The 18,716-nt window shown below is 41.9% G+C and overlaps 1 protein-coding gene across 1 annotated transcript in view; it reads right to left on the minus strand.

Annotated features, from left to right (window-relative positions):
• Positions 1-1,302: 1,302 nt before the first annotated feature.
• Lama1 (laminin subunit alpha 1) overlaps positions 1,303-18,716 on the minus strand; it is a 144,832-nt gene continuing 127,418 nt past the window's right edge. Inside the window, exons 53-64 of the mRNA XM_026408881.2 lie at positions 16,106-16,220; positions 15,756-15,926; positions 13,542-13,693; positions 12,714-12,899; positions 11,173-11,308; positions 9,699-9,811; positions 8,662-8,851; positions 7,948-8,106; positions 7,233-7,386; positions 6,032-6,165; positions 2,509-2,731; positions 1,303-1,555 (exon numbers count right to left, since the gene is read on the minus strand). Of these exons, the coding sequence (XP_026264666.2) occupies positions 1,395-1,555; positions 2,509-2,731; positions 6,032-6,165; positions 7,233-7,386; positions 7,948-8,106; positions 8,662-8,851; positions 9,699-9,811; positions 11,173-11,308; positions 12,714-12,899; positions 13,542-13,693; positions 15,756-15,926; positions 16,106-16,220 (1,894 nt within the window). The 3' untranslated portion in view covers positions 1,303-1,394. The remainder of the gene's footprint in view (positions 1,556-2,508; positions 2,732-6,031; positions 6,166-7,232; positions 7,387-7,947; positions 8,107-8,661; positions 8,852-9,698; positions 9,812-11,172; positions 11,309-12,713; positions 12,900-13,541; positions 13,694-15,755; positions 15,927-16,105; positions 16,221-18,716) is intronic.

The following is an 18,716-nucleotide window of genomic DNA, read 5'->3' on the forward strand; positions in this document are numbered from 1 at the left end:
AGCTGCCGTTAGACAGTGGATCTGTGTTACTTAGACTTTGAGGTGCTATAGAACAATGGGCACTTTCTCAGCTGGCTGCTTTCTCTAAGAAATATCTTCAGGCTAATATTTAACTGGGAAAGGAATTACGAATTTCAAATCCATTTGCCAAGAGACGCAGATGGCCACAAGTGTTCAGGAACATAAACCAGGCACAGAAGAGGGACAGGGCCAATCCCACAGTACCTTTATTTATCAAACTGAAATCTTTTGTACATACAGATGTGAATCTGTTCTCTTAATTTAGGAAAAGTCAGTACGAGCCTCTCATCAAACAAGCATTTGAAAAATAAAACCAGTTCCCTGAAGCATTTGGGATAGCAGCCATCTTAACCCCAGTCATGACTCAGAGCTGGGCCAAAATACATCTGGAGGAGACAAAAGAGACTTCAGGAATCTGAATTTACAGCTGTTTAGTCCATTAAAAGAACATACATATGTGGGTTTTGAATTTTCCTTTTTTGCGGGGGAGATACCAGAAATTGAACTCAGGGGGACTTGACCTCTAAGACACATCCCCAGCCCTATTTTGTATTTTATTTAGAGACACGGTGGAGTTGCTTAGTGGAGTTGCTTAACACCTTGCTTTTACTGAGGCTGGCTTTGAACTCGCGATCCTCCTGTCTCAGCCTCTTGAGCTGCTGGGATTACAGGCATGTGCTCCTGCACCCAGCTCCTTGTTTCCTTGTTTCAAATTATACACATTCTCAAAAAAAATTAGCCAATGAAGGGATTTATTATAATGGGTAAGAATAAAGTTAATATAAAGAAGGCGCTAACTTGTAACACCATTTTTTTCCTCCCTGTCCTGAAAAACATGCTACTAGGTCAGGTTCTGATAGATTATATGTCAAAAGGAGGTTATCTTTCCCTTACTTCTGTGATTTCCTGGGCTTCCTATGTGGAAAACAGTTGGTACTCTCTGCTGGAATATGTCCAATGACATTCCTTGTCTATTGTAGAATTAAGAGTTTAACATTTTCATAAGGAAATAAAAGGAGATCCACACTCTGCTCTACCCTATTACAGTCTCTTGTGATATTTTATTTGTTGAAATCCCAAAACGCAAAACTTAAAAAGTACTGTTAAAAAACCAACAGAATATTCAATGTTGAAAAAGTTTTATTACAAATAATGTTAAAAAAAAAAGAGTCAATGGGTTCAACTTACATTTTAGACTATTTAATAGAAACATTTGTTGCACATGTGGTTTTAGTTTAACATAAACATGTTTCTCTGTGAAAATCGTTAACCTGAGTTGGAAATGAAATCTGAATAGAAGATATTTGAATTTGGAAAAAATAATTTTCCTCAAGATATTAGCAATGATTCCAATTAAGGATTTTGCTGGAAGCTCAGGACTCAGCCCCTGGACAGGAATGAGGGAAAACTCCTTGTAGGTCGAAAGCTGTGTTGAGGTCATAAGACTGCACCTGTTGGCCTTTAATCAGGGTGAGCTTCCTCAAACACCCCCGGAACGAGGCCCGGCTGCTCAGGCAGTTTTGCTTGACATTAGCTGTTACAGAAAGGAAAAAAGACACATCCTGTTTAATCTTGTGGAATGAGATAAGAGAGCACAATAGGAACAAAAATAATTTCAAGTGTGTCCTCCATCAAAACCAGAAGGATATTTTTCCACATGTGCCTGGAGTGACTAGCAGAAATCACAGAAAACTTGTAATATGTAGTAATTTTAAGGCACAGTTGTGAATTTTTAAAATTTTTTTTAGTTGTTGATGGGCCTTTATTTTATTCATTTATTTATATGTGGTGCTGAGAATCAAACCCAGTGCCTCCCACATGCTAGGCAAGAGCTCTACCACTGAGTCACAATCCCAGCCCCAGTTGTGACTTTTATCATACAACAGATGTTTATTATTTGTAATAATTTCTTGAAACATCTAAAATACATACTTCTAATCCAAAATCTATGTGAAAGGATGAGTCACAGGTTTGTCTCCTAAGATGATTCCCAACTTTGGGAGTCATTTAAGGTGACTTAGTAAAAGCATTCATCTTATTTCACACCAGATCCAATGTTCTCAAAGGCTTACCTAATGATTAGTTGGTGTTTAGATTTTATTTGGGTAGGGGTCCTGGGGACTGAATCCAGGGGTGCTTAACCCCTAAGCCACATTCCCAGCCTTTTTTTTTTTTTTTTAATTTTGAGACAGTGTCTCTCTAAGTGGCTTTGGGCCTTGCTAAGTTGCTGAGGCAGGCTTTGAACTTGTGATCTTCCTGCCTCAGTCTTCTGAGCCACTGGGATTACAGTTATGTCCCACCATGCCTCGCTTAATTTTTAATTTTAGTTTTTCCAGAATATTTTAGGTTAGTATTTGTAATAGCTTTTCTAAAATGGAGAAGATTTTGTCACCCAACCAAAACCTCCTCCATAGCATGCTGAAGTAAGACATCCCCAAGTGACCATGCCCCATCATGTGGCTCCGTAGAGCAGGTTTTCATGCTTACCAGGATAGCCACCAACATAGATGGGATTGTTGGTGTCGGCCGAGGTGGACTGCGTGTGTGGACTTTCAGCACTGACTGTATTCCCATCCACTGTCAGAATGACCCGGTGTTTGCTTTTGTTAGCTTGAAGTGTGTGCCATCTTCCATCACAGAGAGTCCTGGCAGCTCTGGGCTCATAAGTGGCTGTTATCCTACCAGCACCGTTGTTGACATGAAACAAGAGCTGAAGAAAGCCAACATCGTGGTGAGTTTTTCCAAGTTTAAGGAACACAGGACATTTGTACAATGCTCTTGGAGAGGATAAAGTCACAGGAGTATGTTCAAAGGAGGGCTGACCATGAGAAATAATGGTGTTTAAAAAATAGTCTCCTTGAGGACTCACACACTATGCTGTTCCCCAAAAGGGTAAAACAGGACTCATACACTGTCCTGTTCCTCCATGGTAACAAGCTAGAGCCACACTGTGCCCTGGGACTAGTGCCCCACTTTCAGGGCACTAGGGGACATTTTCAGGAATTAACAGGCCTACAGAAGCTGTCAGTTGATAACACCTACATGGGAACATTTACTAACTCCCCCTGACAAACTGTAGGTAGATGTTTTACAACAGCGAAAAGCCAACAATAGTAAATCTCAGCTCTGCAAACAATGGAGGTGTTATGGGTTGATTGATGTCCAAAATTCATACACTGAAAGTCTCCCTCCAAATGAGACTATATTTGGAAATGGAGGCTTTAAAGGGTGATTAAGTTAAAATGAGATCACTAAGGTAAGACCTTGAGAAGATACACACAGAGGTAAAACCATGAGAAGACCCAGGGAGAAGACAGACAGCTATAAGCTAAGGAGAGAGGACCTCAGAAGCAATCAATCCTACTGGCATCTTGGTCTCACATTTGCAGTCTCCAAAACAATGGGAAAATCAACTTTTGAAGCCCAAGCAGACTTGGAAGGAGGAACGAATTTGAAGTATATTGCTGCAAGGTTCTTACGCTATCTATGAAGCCACCCAATATTACTTCAAGGTAGGCCTCGACAAATTAAAGATGTATTTTATAAACCTTGGGAAACCACTAAGAAAAGTTTTAAAAGAACAATAAGCAATAAGTCAATGACAGAAGTAAAATATACAATGCAATAAACAAGTACATTTTTTGAACCTATTGTACTTCTGATAAGTGTTTTTAGATGCCATATAAAAATGTGCAAATAGATACAAAGTTTTAAAACTTCTTTTAAAGTATAGATAAGGGGAAAAGGTGGCTATAAACTGTAGGGGTTCTCTGTTTGGGATTGGGGTCTCTAAAAAACTTTGTGATTGTGGCATGTTTGGTGGCTAGGAAGTTTCTGTGCAAAGGTACAGAATTCCTGGCTGCTGGAAACTTCCATAGAAAAGACATGGGATGCCTGGCTGCTGTAGCAATGTTCTTCAACAGGGTTTCGACCTTGATCTTAGGTACATAACTCCTGGGAATAAAGGAATTTGCTTGCTTGATAATTACAATGTTTCACCAAGCTCAGGTGCTCCTGGATCTGCCTGTCTAACAGTAACTTCAGACAATGAACTTTCTTGAGAGCTACACAAAGCTCCTAACATTACAATATTGTAATTGTAAACTGTAACTACAAAATAAGCAACCTCACTGATACTCTAAACAATAATGTAGTTATGGTGCTGATGACCTAACGTAACCTATAGGCATAAATAAATGTGGCCACTTGGAGAAAGGCCCACTCTACCTCCTTCCCTGCCTCTGCATCTTGTCTCAATGTGTTGCCCTTTATTATTATTATTCCTCACAATAAACTGCAGCATAGAGAGGCAGAAAAATGATATAGAGGTAGTTTTGTTTTGACAGGAGAAATAAGAGGACAGGGGAGGTGAAGACAAGGGTTAGAAAGGACTTTCCCAGGCCATCCCCACCCCCACTGTAGGATAGACTAGGGACCAAAATCCCAGTGGAGAGTCCGGTAGGGAACAGTAGAAATAGCCAGGTAAGTCTGGGGGCAACTTTGTTTTGTTCCTTGCCTTTCAGGAAGAAAATTCCAGCATGTTACTCCTTCAACAATATGACTTGGGTATGGTGCAGCAGAAATGGTGGCAGGTGCATTTAAGTAGAGAAAGGACATGAGAGATTAACCATCCCTGATTCCCTGTGGCCTATATATGGCCTGGCAGAAATTTCCAAGTTCTCACATGTCCCTGGGGAAATATGGAAAGTGGCTAAAGGTGAAAGGGCATCAGTGACGGTGACAACAGGTATGGGACGGTGATATCAGGGACGCTGGTCAAATTCCAGGAGCAGTCCCCCAATGCAGTGGCAACGCTGAGATCCTAAACCACTCCCCAGTTGAGTGCAGGGAGCACAGTGGCTGCCACCAAGACCAGGAGTGTGAGCTACACCTCAACTGTTGCCAGGAAGAGAGTCACAGAAGGCAGAAGGACCATCTGGTTCCCCCCACCCTGTGCTCCCAGCATCCCACAGCTTCCTGTGCCCAGGTAGCCCCTAGGGGAGAGGAAGGGGGTGAACACTGGGAGCAACTCTAGAAGAGGCAGAAGAGATGAGAGTATCGTAAATGGTTGAGTTCATTTTGTTCCCAGCAGGAGGGGAGCATGAGAGGCTGAGAGATAAGAGCAGAAGACTTACGGAAAAATATTTTTAACATCAAAAAAATCAGATGACAGCACATCTATCCAACCCATGGAATGATACTTTGCTATGAGGCATGAATGGTTGATGCACACAACCTAGAAGAAATCAGGCTAAGAAAGCCAAGGTCAAGAGGATGCATGAATTCCTACATGAATTCATTTATATAGCACTTAAAAAATAACAGAGATGGACAACAGATTAGTGGTTGCCAGGGGTCAGGGATGTGGGGCAGTGGCTGTGGCTATGAAGAGGTAGCTTTGGAAGCCTTTTGACAGTACAATGAAGTATCTTGCTTGTGGTGATGGTGATGGTTGTGTGATTCATGTGTGAATCACAAGCCACACACACACACACACACACACACACACACACACGTTTACCTGTATAACTGGTATAACCGCACAAGCTCTGTGGCTTGCACGGTGTTGATGTCATTGATGTCATGGTTTTAATGTGGCACTACAGTTATGCACCATGCTACCCTTGGGGGCCCTGGGTGAAGGGTGCATAGGGACCTCCCTGTACACTTCATTTCAACTTCATATGAATCTGTAATTATTTCCAAGTGAAAAATTGAAAAACTATTAGAAGGGACAGGGCATCAGGGTGGCACTTACTACAGGTAAGGCTCGGGGGGAAGAAAGCTCTTCGTGTTGTAGTTGCAGTTATTCAATAGTTTAATTTCAAATATATAAAATAAATGATTTTAAAACAGCTTTTTAGGATCATCTGTTTTTAAAAATATTAGTGGAGCCTTTCTTAATTTCACTAATGAAGTGGGTAATGGGAAGTTCGGATCTGTTTGTTTCTCAGCTGCTCTGTCTCTGACCCTGGGAGGCAGGGCGAGCCCATCAATATGAAGTACCTACCTTGCCACTGACAATCTCTAGGCCAATGGCATCCACTTTGGCACTGCTGATCCCCAGGAGGACACCGTTTTCTGAGGAGGTACGAAACTCGAGTGTAATGTTTAAATCTGACCGGACTCTATAGCCTTCTTTGACTGAAAAACACAAGGACAGTACTGAGTCAGGGTTGAGTCCTGCAGGGCCTCGCCTGGCTCAGGCTAAGAGGTGCAGACAGGGCTGGCTGTGCACCTGGCCTGTTGACTTAGGGTCAAGATCTGGCTCCAGCTCCTCTTCTGAATCCAGCTTCTTCCCCACCAGCAAGTCACTCTCACCCAACCCTTTGGGATTGCGCTTTCTCATCTATAAGAAGGAATACTGCTTTTAAAGAAGACTCGCAGTCAGCTGTGACAAGTCAGAACAGAGTGGAAGCAGGCAATCCTTCATCCACAGCCATGGGAGCATGTGGCACTGTCCCTTATGGACACATCTGTCTGGGGCAATCTTTCCCATATGCTGTTGGGGCTTCTGTCCTGTATCCTTTCTTCATTATATTTCCAGGCTCTATCCCTAGTACCAGGTCTATCATTATTGACTGAGTATATGAGACTCCAAACTAGGATTTATAAAAGTACAGATTGAATTGAATGATTTTTTAATTCAGTGATAAAAAAGCTAAAAAACCAAACCAGGAATGTTAGCAATTACAGGCAGTGTCACCATGCTGGAGGCTGAAGGATAAATGGGAGCACATCTTGTTACCAGTGCCTAGCAGCCAGGGTCCCAGGGGAGCCGAAATCATGGAGGGGGTCCTGAGCCTCGGAGGCGACAGGAAGCACTAAGTGAAGTTATATTCCCTTCCCCCTCCCTGTCCAAACTCCTGGGCACTGAGGATCTAGATAGTTCATGTAGCTGATTTTTAATTCAAAGGCCTTTATTAACTCGGGACAGTAAATGTGCTTTATGGCTACTTGGTGAGAGTATGGGGAAGCCAGCACCCACTGTCTGCCCTCTGTCAGGAGTCCAGTCCCATTCTGCCATCTGCAGCACACAAGACCTGAGGAGGCTTTTACATGAACAGGTGAGACATCAGAAATACCCAGGAACACTGAACTAAATATGGTCTTCCTGGGCCCTACCCAGCTGGGTCCTGTCTTGGATCCTTGTCATCTTAGAATATACATCAATCCCTAAGATTTCTTTTGAGACTGTTGATAATACATACCAAGAGCTGCATATCCACTTCCATCAAAGAAAGTTCCTTCTTGGGCCGTGGTATAGCACCTGCCTACTGCAAAGGCAGACACTGGGCTGTCCTTGTCCAGCTGTTTGCTGTTAACTGACACCTCACCAATGCAGGCAGGAATGCTGTGGGTGATCTAAACCAAAGGATATGGGAGAGCAGGGATTATAATAAGGCTAGGACAAATTGTTCTTGTACTTAAATTCATTTCAATAAAACCCATTATAATATTGTCTTTTGGTTTTTAAAACTTAATTACCATAATACTTCACATGAACATTTAACTTAAAGCTGCTATTGGAGTATCTTTGCTAATAATGCAGTGAAAGCATTTTCTATTATTTTAGTGAAATATTGTGCAAATCAAGAATGCTGGGTACTCTATGTGCAAATACAAATTCACTGGATTTTCCTGAGTTGTTTTGGGACTAAGTGGCTGTGGAAAGTGAAATGTTCTTAACTAATAAAAGGAAAAGCTGGTTGGGCTTCAGGGGAAATCTGTAATACAATATCTATGAACATGATTGAAAAGGTCTGCACCTTGCAGGTGAGTGCCAGGTTCAAACAAGATGATTTTAAGATGATTTAAACTTTAGCTTGTTAAGAATTACATTCTCCTACAAAATTATCTTCTCCTACAAAATAAACAAAACCATAACAAAGGTAACATGGACCCAACGCAGAGAATGTTGCTTACATTTCCAATGTTCCTGGCCCTGTACTGGGAGGGAAGGCCTCCCAGGTACAGCATCCCCTCCACGTCCAGTGTGGTTCCATCTCCCACCATGGTCACCATGGGGGATTCTTGGCCATCAACAGCCATAACTCCTTTTCTTTTAAAGTACTCTGTCTTGACCTACAGCAGAATGAAAACATCCATAATTTTTAAGCAATCTGAGAAACTTTCAACAGATACATGTTTGAAATATATATTCCTTTTAGCTGTAATAGCTTGAAAAAAAAAAAACCTAATGGATGGCTTGGATTTTTGCAGTTGGTGTTGAGAACAGGCTAAACCTGGCAGAAGATGGGAAGCAGACTGTATATCAGAGAGTATTACAGAAGCCTAGGTTATTAGAAATAAAATGCCATGATGGGTGGCTTGGTCCCTACCCCACAGCTGGGCTTTCTTTACTTCTCATGAAGTTGAGAACATTGTTGATAACTCCCATCCATCCTGCTGATGCTTGCTGAGCATCCATTAGGTGCTGGGTACCAAGCAAGGCTCTGAGGATGTTTCAGGAAGCATAAAAAGAGCCCTACCTCCAAGGAGCTTCCATTCTCTGGGGGACATATCAGACAGAAGGCAATCTAGAGAATAGCAGCATTTCCTCCAGGGAAAAGGAGTGAGCACCAGAGATCAATGGAAGAAAGCTCAGAAGGGGTAGCCATGAGCCTCCCTAGAACATACCGTGTGCCACTTGCCATCATTGAGCAGCGTGGGGTGAGTGACCTTGGTTCGGCCTTTGCCAAGGTCAAACATGAAATGGAGATAGCCCCCGTGGAGCTGGAGTGTGGCATAGTCCACTTGGTTCTGATGAGCCATGTAGTAAATCAGACCACTGGAGGCAAATGTCCGGATAGTTAGCTGAACCAAGAGCCTGGAGGAGAACAAGAGCTCAGCATCAGAAAGACAGAGGCTGTTCTTAAAAGTTTTAAAATCATCTTGAGGGGAGACCCCAATCATTGTTTTGGCATCCATACTTAACATCTCAAAAGTGAGAGGCATCTGCTCCTTTATCCATTTGTGCATCCATTCATTTAATTGATAGCTACTGATCCCTGTCTGCTAGGAACTGTTCTAGGAGGAAGCAGTAACAAGGGGGAGGCTCCTTCTGTCATGAAATTAATGTCAGAAATGTATGAGAGTTCTAACCAGGTCACAGAGAGGCTGAGTGGGGACTGTGTTGGGCAGTTAGGAGGAAGCTCTGACAAGATGGCATTTCAGTTGAGATCTGAATGATAAAAAGGAGCAAGACCTGGCCCAGCTGGGTAGGACAATCTTTGATCTGTTTTTTAAAAATACAGTGTGCTTTAAAATAGGGCATTTGATATGGTTGACAGTCCAGAATCTCCACCTGGGGTGGGCTGGGAGCTGGAGCCACTGCAGGAGGACTGGAAGGTTATACCTGGGCAGGACTCCTTCAAAAGGACACAAGTCACTACATCTTCCTGATCCACCTGACAGTGAGACATCTCAGAGGGTCTTTAGAATAAGACCTAGCCTGGTGCAGTGGCACACACCTGTAGCTTGGGAGGCTGAGGCAGGAGGATTGAGAGTTCAAAGCCAGCCTCAACAACTTAGCAAGGTCCTAAGCAACTCAGTGAGACCCTGTCTCTGAATAAAATATAAAAAAGGGCAGGGATGTGGCTCAGTATTCCTGGTATCAAAAAAAAAAAAAAAAAAAAAAAGAAAAGAAAAGAAAAGAAAAAAAGAACACTACTTACCTCCTTCTGACAGCTGACTGATTAAAAGGCAACATCAAGTGGCTGCTTTGTGAGAGGCCAAACTGGTAAGCACCAGGCACATAACCTGGAGCAATGTCCACTGCACACTGTTCCTGCAAGAGACACAGAGGAACACTCAGCCACAGCTGCCAGGATATTAACACAGATGTATTCTTTCAGGGAAAAAAAAAATCTCTGAGAAGATATTGCACCCAAATAGGAGCAAGCGCCAGCGTGTCTGCACAGGTTTAAATCTTTAGTTGAAATAACACTTGACAGCCCCTTTTCTCTGAGAATGTGATTAGAACCTCTTTCATCTTCACCCACCCAAGTTCACTGGCCTTTATAGTGACACTATAGTGACACATTGGAGTCCCTCCCATCATTTTCATCAAGCCCAGGGGGCAAAGGCCTTGCTGTCCCTCTTTAGTCTCTATGGATGACCCTGAAGGTGACTGTGGCCAGCACAGTTCCAGGAGAGGGAAGTACCCATAGGACTTATGGGGCCTTGAGTTTAAATAGTGGGGTTAGAAGGACTCCTAGAACTGGGGCGCCCAGGGAGGGTGCCTGGACAGGTACTGGCTGCCTCACAGTGCTTCATCTTGACCCCAAATCAAGAGAAGCCCCGTATGTCAGTTTTGCATCTTGGGATTGGCAGATATAACCAAGAAAACTGTCCTGAACTCAAATGGGCCCTGCTTAGAAGGTACTGCATTTTGGACAACTGGGCCATAGTCTAAATTATTAAAGTACATCCTGCCAACCAGAGAAACAGAGAAATCAGGAAGGGAGAAAGTGAAAAGAACAACAACTGGCTTTTCCCCAATGAATCAAGTCTCTCTCTCTTTTTTTTTTCTTGAGCAACAATGATGTATACAGTGGCTTATATTAAGTACTTATTTTCCCGTTTCCCCAACTACATCTAAAGTGATATTGAGGCATTATAGAAATGCTGCCAAAAGAACTTGCTATCTATGTCAGCCCAGTCAGATTGCCTGCGCCTTCTGGCCTGCAGCCAAAAACACGGGTGGTGTCACCTCGAGGTTGGCTCAGAGCACCCTTCTCCACCTGTTCTCTGTTCTGCTGTTTTTAAAAGTTTTAAAATCACCTCAAGGGGAGAACCCAATCACAGGAAGGATGATCCCTGGGAGTCACTTTCCCAGGCTCCTTTGACAAATGGCTTCCAGATGTTCTGCCATTGAGAGACGCTGCCTGGAGACTACAAGGCACATAGAGGAGACGCTGGAGCATTCTTCCCTCCCCACCATCTTCAGGTGCCCTCCCTTAGGCTCAGTTCCCACCAGGTGTCCCAAGCTCCTGGGGGCTGGTGACGACCTCCTGCCCTTGCTTCATGGCTCCAGTTCCAGCTTTCCCAACACCTTTATGACCGAGTCTCATCTTTATTTCCCCTGGCGTGTGCTCTCTCTGACTGGACCTGGCTGATACTATTAAAAAAAAAAAAAATCACTCTTACAGGAAGCGGTAGAGTTGAGGGCTCTGGCAGGAGCTCACTGTCCTCTCCAGGAAGGGCCAGCTTGGGCCTTTCTGAAAGCAAGCAGGTGTCCAAGTCTGCTTGTTCATGGCCAACTGCCCGGGTGAAATCCAAAAGTCTACATACAAACAAGAAATGGTCAAAATTAATATACTACAGACCAACACAGGAACCCATGTCAACTGATTACTGTGCAATTAAACCATTAACATATTTCTCACAGAGTAACCACACTGACCATCCTTCACTGTGATGAGTCATTGACACGGACCATCTTATACATCATCTTGTTTCTTTCTTCTGCTTGAAGTGAGGATCTACCCCCTACCCCATTCCCACCTTGGAGACCTGTTCATTCCTGAGCATCCCTCAATTCAGTCACCCCCCGCTCCTGCAGTCTTGGCTGGGATACCTCAGGACAAAGTTCTGTCTCTGGGTCCCACAGTGCTGCATAGTGACCTCCACTAAACAGTGACTCTTCATTTGCAGGTTTCCCCTTGCCAGGTGGTCATGAGCTACATTTGTCACGTGTCCCTTTACTCTGCAGCTCTAGCAGCATATTCTGTGTCTGCCTGGATCCTTCTGGAACTGCTCCAGGACATGGCCAAGAACCACAGAGAAATGTTTCTGTCCTATCAAGTCCACAACCTGGTGGCTTTCAGGAGCATGGCAATGCCTGATGAATGAGTCAATGAATGAGCAGCCACCGAATGAGTAATGTTCTAACTGTACAAACCACAGAACCAAGGCTCTGAGACTGTAACTGGGCGAAGCCAATGTGGTGCTTTACTCTTACCAACTTCAGGGACTCCTAAGAGTTAACTCTCCAGAAGATAACATTGTGATGACAGATCCTAGTCCTTTCACACAAGGCAAGTTAGAGGTTCAACCAGGTCAGAGCCCCTGTCTCCTGATGCTCAGTGTGCTCAGTTTCTGTTCTAATCAGCAGCAGACCAAGGCAGAGAGCAAGCAAGAAGGAACAGCTCATGGGCACAGGCTAATTCTTTTCTTCACCACAAGCTCCACATAGGGAATGAAGACTCCCAGTTCTTAATTACATAAAATTGTGTAGGGGGAGACATCAATAATCTGAAGCTATAGTAGCTCTATTGTAAAAGGCTCCTTCAAAGCAGTACAATCAATACAAGAAACTTGCATCACAAAATCTCTATGTTCTTTCAAATTCACAATGAAAATTTATGTTAACCTTAGCTAACCTTATGTTAACCTCGACAAACTCATGTGGCTAATATTCAATGACTTTTTAATGAACTATGTATGATCACATCTGTCCATCATTCTAATCCAATAAAATCCATTTTGGAGGAGGATATTTGTAATAGATCAACAGGGTTCATTTGTTATTAAGAACTTGCAGTATTTTAGGCAATCTCAAAGAGCAAAATTAGATCCAAGTTCAGAGCCTCAGTTTTCCAGCGTGGGATGAGCAGATACAACCAAGAAAAATGTCCTAAGCTCAAACATGGGACCTGCTTTAGAAGGTACTGCCCAGTTACACTTACTCCATGTTGAAGATCAGGTTTTTAATACAGCCCTGGAATGATTTCCTCATTTTGAGCATCGGTATCTCCTCATCCTCAGGAATCCCTCCTATGTATAGGTTGGATATGTTTATTGTCTTGCTCTCTGCCAGAGCACTCAATTTCAATTCTACAGGACTGGTCTCATCCAACTGGACAGTGATAATTCTAAAAGAACAAAGGAGAAAATAAAATGATTCAAACTTAATAAAAACTGGCTCCATTTAAATGTATAATTCCAGCAAGCTCTTCCCAAATAATAAATTTCCCCCGAAATAAATGTTAATACAATATTATGTGCTAAAAAAGGTGAATCTTGAAAATTAAAGCTTAAAATTCTCCAGAAATGAATGAAATGCTATTAAACACTGAATTTGATTGCTTTTTAGTGAATACTTAGTTTTTTTTTTTTTTTAACTTTTCTATCTATGATAAAAATGTTTTATGTGCTTTTAAAAACCATGGTCTTCCATTCTGCGGGAATTACCCAGGAATGTTGTAATGACACAATCTACTAATACTATATTTCCTGCTGCAGAATTAATCCAATGTAAAAGTTTATATTGGGCCTCAGTCAAGGGCAAGGTGAAGGTTGATCATACGTGAATATTCCACAAATATCTCACTGAAAAGCAAATGAAACTGATTCCAAGGAAGTATTCAAGCCAGTTTCTAGAATTATTCTAAAATGATAAAAATTCTGAATGTTAATGATGTAATACTAATTATCTCATTGATTTAACTGCACAGGGTACCCTAACAAGAGAGCTTTTATCCTCCTGAAGTAAATGGCTTGCCATTCTACAGTACCTCCGATTCCTAACCAAGGAGATGGAATGCTCTTGTCCATCGCCATAAGTGCCCATGGGAGCATGCAAGAGAGCCTTCCTCAAGCTGGTTCCATCCCCAGAACTCACGTGTACTTCAATGTGGCCTTCAACCAGCATGATGGAAAAGAAGGGCTGGGGAGATTGCAAACAAAATGCATTACTAGAATATTAACATTTTCATCTTACACAGATAATGTAGGAATAGCAATAGCAAACAATTTCTCAGGAATCTCACCATCTTTCAGAACTACTTTAAAGTTTTTAATTACTCTCTAAACTTTGCTCATATAATTTATACTCGGCATTATGCTATCATCACTAACCATGTCAAAGATTTATTTTTACATAGCCTTGGACTTAGTATTTATTGCTACATAATGTACAAACAAGTTGAGATATTATGATTTGTATTTTTAGTAATGAAACTTTTAAGCCATTGCTAATTTTTTATTATCATACATGTAAACATTTAATTAAGATCTTTTTTTTGCCTTCTAATATTTCTACAAGTGACATTAAGAGGTTGAAGGGTTTGAAAATGTTTAAAACTCTTCTGCTGCATTGAAAAGAGGTGTAACAATTTGTGAAGCCACCAGCAAAACTAAAATGTGAGTATTTACGTGTACTTTACTAGCGCTGCAGGATGCCATTTCTTTATGTAAGAAAACTTTGAATTGCAAGTAACCCTATGAAGATCAGTGGAGAAAAAGAAGAGTTTGGCAGTTCCTCAAAGAGTAAAACACAGAATTCCACTCATGAGTATAGACCCAGAAGAACTGAAAATAGGAACTTAAACAATTACATGCATAAGTTCACGGTAGTATTATTCATAAGAGCCAAAGAGCAGAAATAACCCAACGTTCATCAATGAACTAAGTGATGAACAGTGGGGTATACTCACAGAGAAATGCTATTCAGCTGTAAACAAGAGTGGAGGAACCTTGAAAACACACTAAGTAAAAACACAAAAGATCACATCATGTGTGATTTGATTTGCATAAAATATCCAGAACAGGTAGAGTCCATCTATAGAGACAGAGAGAAGACCAGTGGTTGTCTGGGGTGGGTGAGATGAGAAGTACTTCCTTACTCACCAAAGGTGATGGAAATATCTGAAATTAGACAGAGGAGGTGGTTTCCCTAACACTGTGAATGCACTCAATTGTAGTGAATTTGTTCACTTGAAAATGGTTAGTTTTAGCTTATATGAACTTCACCTCCATTAAAAAAAATATTGATTGGTGAAGCACACACACCAATCTCAAGTCATCATCAGTCCTTCATTCAGTGTCTCATACCATGTTTGGGGTTTGCAGACTTGTGTTCCAGTCCTGGCTCTGACACCTAACAGCTTTGGTTAGGTTAATTAGGCTTTCTAAACTTGGGGTTTTTTTTGGTTCCAGGGATTCAACTCAGGGGCACTTGACCACTAAGCCACATCCCCACCCCTATTTTGTATTTTATTTAGAGACAGGGTCTCACTGAGTTGCTTAGTGTCTTGCTTTTGCTGAGGCTGGCTTAGAACATTTGATCTTCCTGCCTCAGCCTCCCGTGCCACTGGGATTATAGGTGTGCGCTGCTTAAACTAATTTACTCAGTAAAATAGAAGGAAGTAGCATCTACCTTGCACAGTAGAGCAGGTGTGTGGGTTCGAATTCATTAAGATGGCATATTAGTATTCTTAATGTCTCTTCCAATTAGATGCCACACAAGTTTGAGCAGAAGATAGGGTAAAATATCTCCTATGCTCTTGAAAAGGAATAAAAATATGGAAAACCATCATCCTCTCCCACTGCTAGTCCTGTGTTCATCACAAGCCACATTCCTCTTCCTGTCTCCTAAAGATAATTTTGATCCAAATAGAATGTAAGTACTTTCTGTTTTAGCCTTAAAATGAAGAGTAGCAACCAAAACATATGGAAGAAAACTTGGTATGTGCCATCTGGAGTAGCTTTAATTAGAGGTAGGCAGTAAATACCTTTTTTCTCAGTTACTAGACATGGAAGATGGATTATGCAATACACGAAATCACCGATTCGTAAGAGAGAGATGTTCAGTGGTTGTAACTTTCACTTATTGAGAGTAAATATGTGCAAAGAACTGGGATCCAGCTATAACACATGTTTATGAGTCAGAAATTTTCTGTTAGATGTTTCCAGAAGTTATGTCCTTCCTAAGCACGGAGGCTACTCACCACATGTGCCTGACGTCGATTCTGCCTCTCTGCATCCCTGCCGAGGGCAGCCAGGATGATGCCACTGTTGTTCTGGGTGGCAAATGTGGCCAGCAATTCCGATTCTGGTGACAAAGACGTGGGTGGCAACTCCACATAGCCGCCTCTCAGGAAGCTAACACTCTGGATAGGCTGGTCACAGAGGGGAGAGAACACAGTAAGTTCCCACGTGCAGGCTGAGGGTTCTGCCCACATCCGTCGCATCTCTTTTCTATCCACCCGATGGGCTGAGATCTAGTTACATCAGCATGTTGATAAACCAAGGACCATTTATAGAAATGCATTCCAATACGGATGAAAATGTTTCCCACCTCCAACCTACAGCCTTTTCTCACTCCATAGGAATTTCTGAGCAAATCAAAGGTTGATCTGGATATTTCCAGGTTCCTGATACAGCCCATATAGCTTTTGCTGGTGATACCTTTCCTAGAGGGAAGGACAAGAGAACAAATGCAATGAAGTTAGGTTTTATAATTCCATTTTTGAAAGACAGAATAGAAAATGGGCCTACGCACATAGAAAACCTATTCCAGACATCACTGCAGAAGTGTGTAGGCCTTCCTATAAGAACCAACACCTCCTAAGGACTAGAGCAAGGATTGAATTTACTCAGTTTGGCTACATGGTGGCTACTTATGAAAAGAAATATGTTCACTATTTTAAGGGGAACCCTTGTAGCCATTACAATTTAAATATACTCATTAACACACAGGCAGTTTTTTAAAAATTTTGTTTGTTGTTTTTAGATATTCATGATAGTAGAGTGTATTTTGATATATTATACATACATGGAGTAACTTATTTTAAAGAAAGGTCAAGCACCATCATGAGGAAGTTATAGCACAGAGATGGCAAACCAATCTCCACACAGAGTAGAACCCTGGGGGCAAGGGTGGGTAAAGTGACTTCCTAGGATCAGATGGTGAGAGAAATCACTGGCTACTGTCTTTATTTCATATTCAGGAACTTTGTCCCAAAGAAAATAACTGCATTTGGAAAAGTTTGGGAATTATCCAAATCCTTATTAATTAGCCTCCAATTCAAACCATATGTATCTTAACAGAAGTTGCCATACTCCTGATCAGGGTCAGGCTCTCCTTTCCAAAATATGAGGACCACTGAATATCTCTGAGCGTACTCTCGGGCGTTAGCTAATCACATAAGAGTCTGCAGTAACATGGTTTCCATGTTTCCCCTCACTGTTTTTCTCCATGGTGAGCAACCAGCTGTGGATGGTTTAGCAACAACAGGATTGGGGTGAATACCTCAAGCCTTGTGGATCTCAGTTTCTTCCCATGTAAATGAAGGAGCTGGTCTTGATGATCCCATGTCCTTTCTACCATGAACACCTGTGATTTGGGCTTCTGTCCTTTTCTCCAGTGTCTACACTATGTGTCATATAGGCAGAGTGCAAATGAACTATGACACAGCTGTGGCTATAGAAATATGCCTTCCACCCCTGGACCCCAGTCCCACAATGGCAGGGAATGAGATCTAGGATGATCAGGAGACGGGCTTCTAGTCCTGGCTCTGTCTTGATGGGGAGCTGAGGCATGGCGAGGGACTGACTTCCCTAAAGTTTAGATGTATTCATTTTGAAGACCAGGTGACTATGGTTGCAAAATATCCCCCTTGGAACTTTCAGAGATTTCTTGCAAAGGGAAGGAGGAAGTGAAGAGGTGGATCTGGGTTACTTAGCCATTGTAATTGGAATGGCTGTACTTCTGTGTGTCAGGGTTCTGTGAAAGAACTTGACTTACAAGATGGGCACTGCAGTTTGAATCTTATATTACCTCTACTGGCCGGAAGTTGAAGGCAGGGTCACCAGCCTGTTGTACTACTGCGAAGTGGCAGAACCTTTAAGAGGTAAGGCCTAGTGGAAGACACTTAGGTGATTAAGGGTGTGCTCCTGCAGAGGACATTGGGACCCCAGCCATTCCTGTTTCCTTTGCCTCCCAGCTGCCATGAGGTGAGCATCTTTGTTCCACTATGTGTTTCCTGCTAAGACGCCTTGCTTCACCAGAGATCCAAAAGCAATAGCCTAATCAATCATGGACTAAAGCCTCTAAAACTGTAAGCCAAAATAAATCTTTCCTCCTTTAAAGTCAATTATCTCAGTTATTTTGTCACAGCTATGGAAAGCTGACTAACGCAACAGGGTACAAGGCATAGGGCTAGGAATGTACATTAGAGAACCACTGGGCTGTGGGATCCAGTTTGGACATCTGATGATCCCAGTCCTGGCCTTGACTACAGGCCTTTCACATGTGACTTTTTTTTTTTTAATAGTGTGAATAAAACTTAGAACTTAATTTGTACATTTCAAAGCTATAAAACTGAAGACAAAGAACCACAAAAGTTTATGTAAATCATTCAAGTTGCAAAGTTAAGTACAAGTCAGTGTTAGAAAAGGATCCTAATGTCCCCTCCTTTGTCATCGTTCATCCAGATTCCTGATGATCTTTCAACAGTCACATACATCCTTCACTGTAATCACACAAAGGGGGACAGATTCCAGATAAGCTGATGGAAAGCATGTTTTGTTTTGTTTTTAATAACTTGTTTTTATTGGTGCATTATAATTATACATGATAGTGGTATTCATTATGCCATGTTCCTACATGCACATAGTTTCATCATTCTCACCTCCTATATCCTCTCTTTCCCTCCCTTTCTCCCTCCCCATGATCTGCTTACTCTGCTTTACTGATTTTTTTCTGTTATTATTAGTTATTATTTTAAAGAGTATATTATATATATGTATATATATGAGGTATATTTGAACATGGACATAGCATAATTTGGTAGATTTCATTTCCTAGTACTTCCCTGTGCCCTCTGTTCTTACCTCCCTTCCTCTACTTGATTGATCTCATGAAACTGCTCTTTTTTCAAATGCTTTCCCCTGATCCCGTCTCCACA

Source organism: Urocitellus parryii, chromosome 13 (assembly GCF_045843805.1).
Source record: "Urocitellus parryii isolate mUroPar1 chromosome 13, mUroPar1.hap1, whole genome shotgun sequence".
NCBI lineage: Eukaryota > Metazoa > Chordata > Mammalia > Rodentia > Sciuridae > Urocitellus > Urocitellus parryii.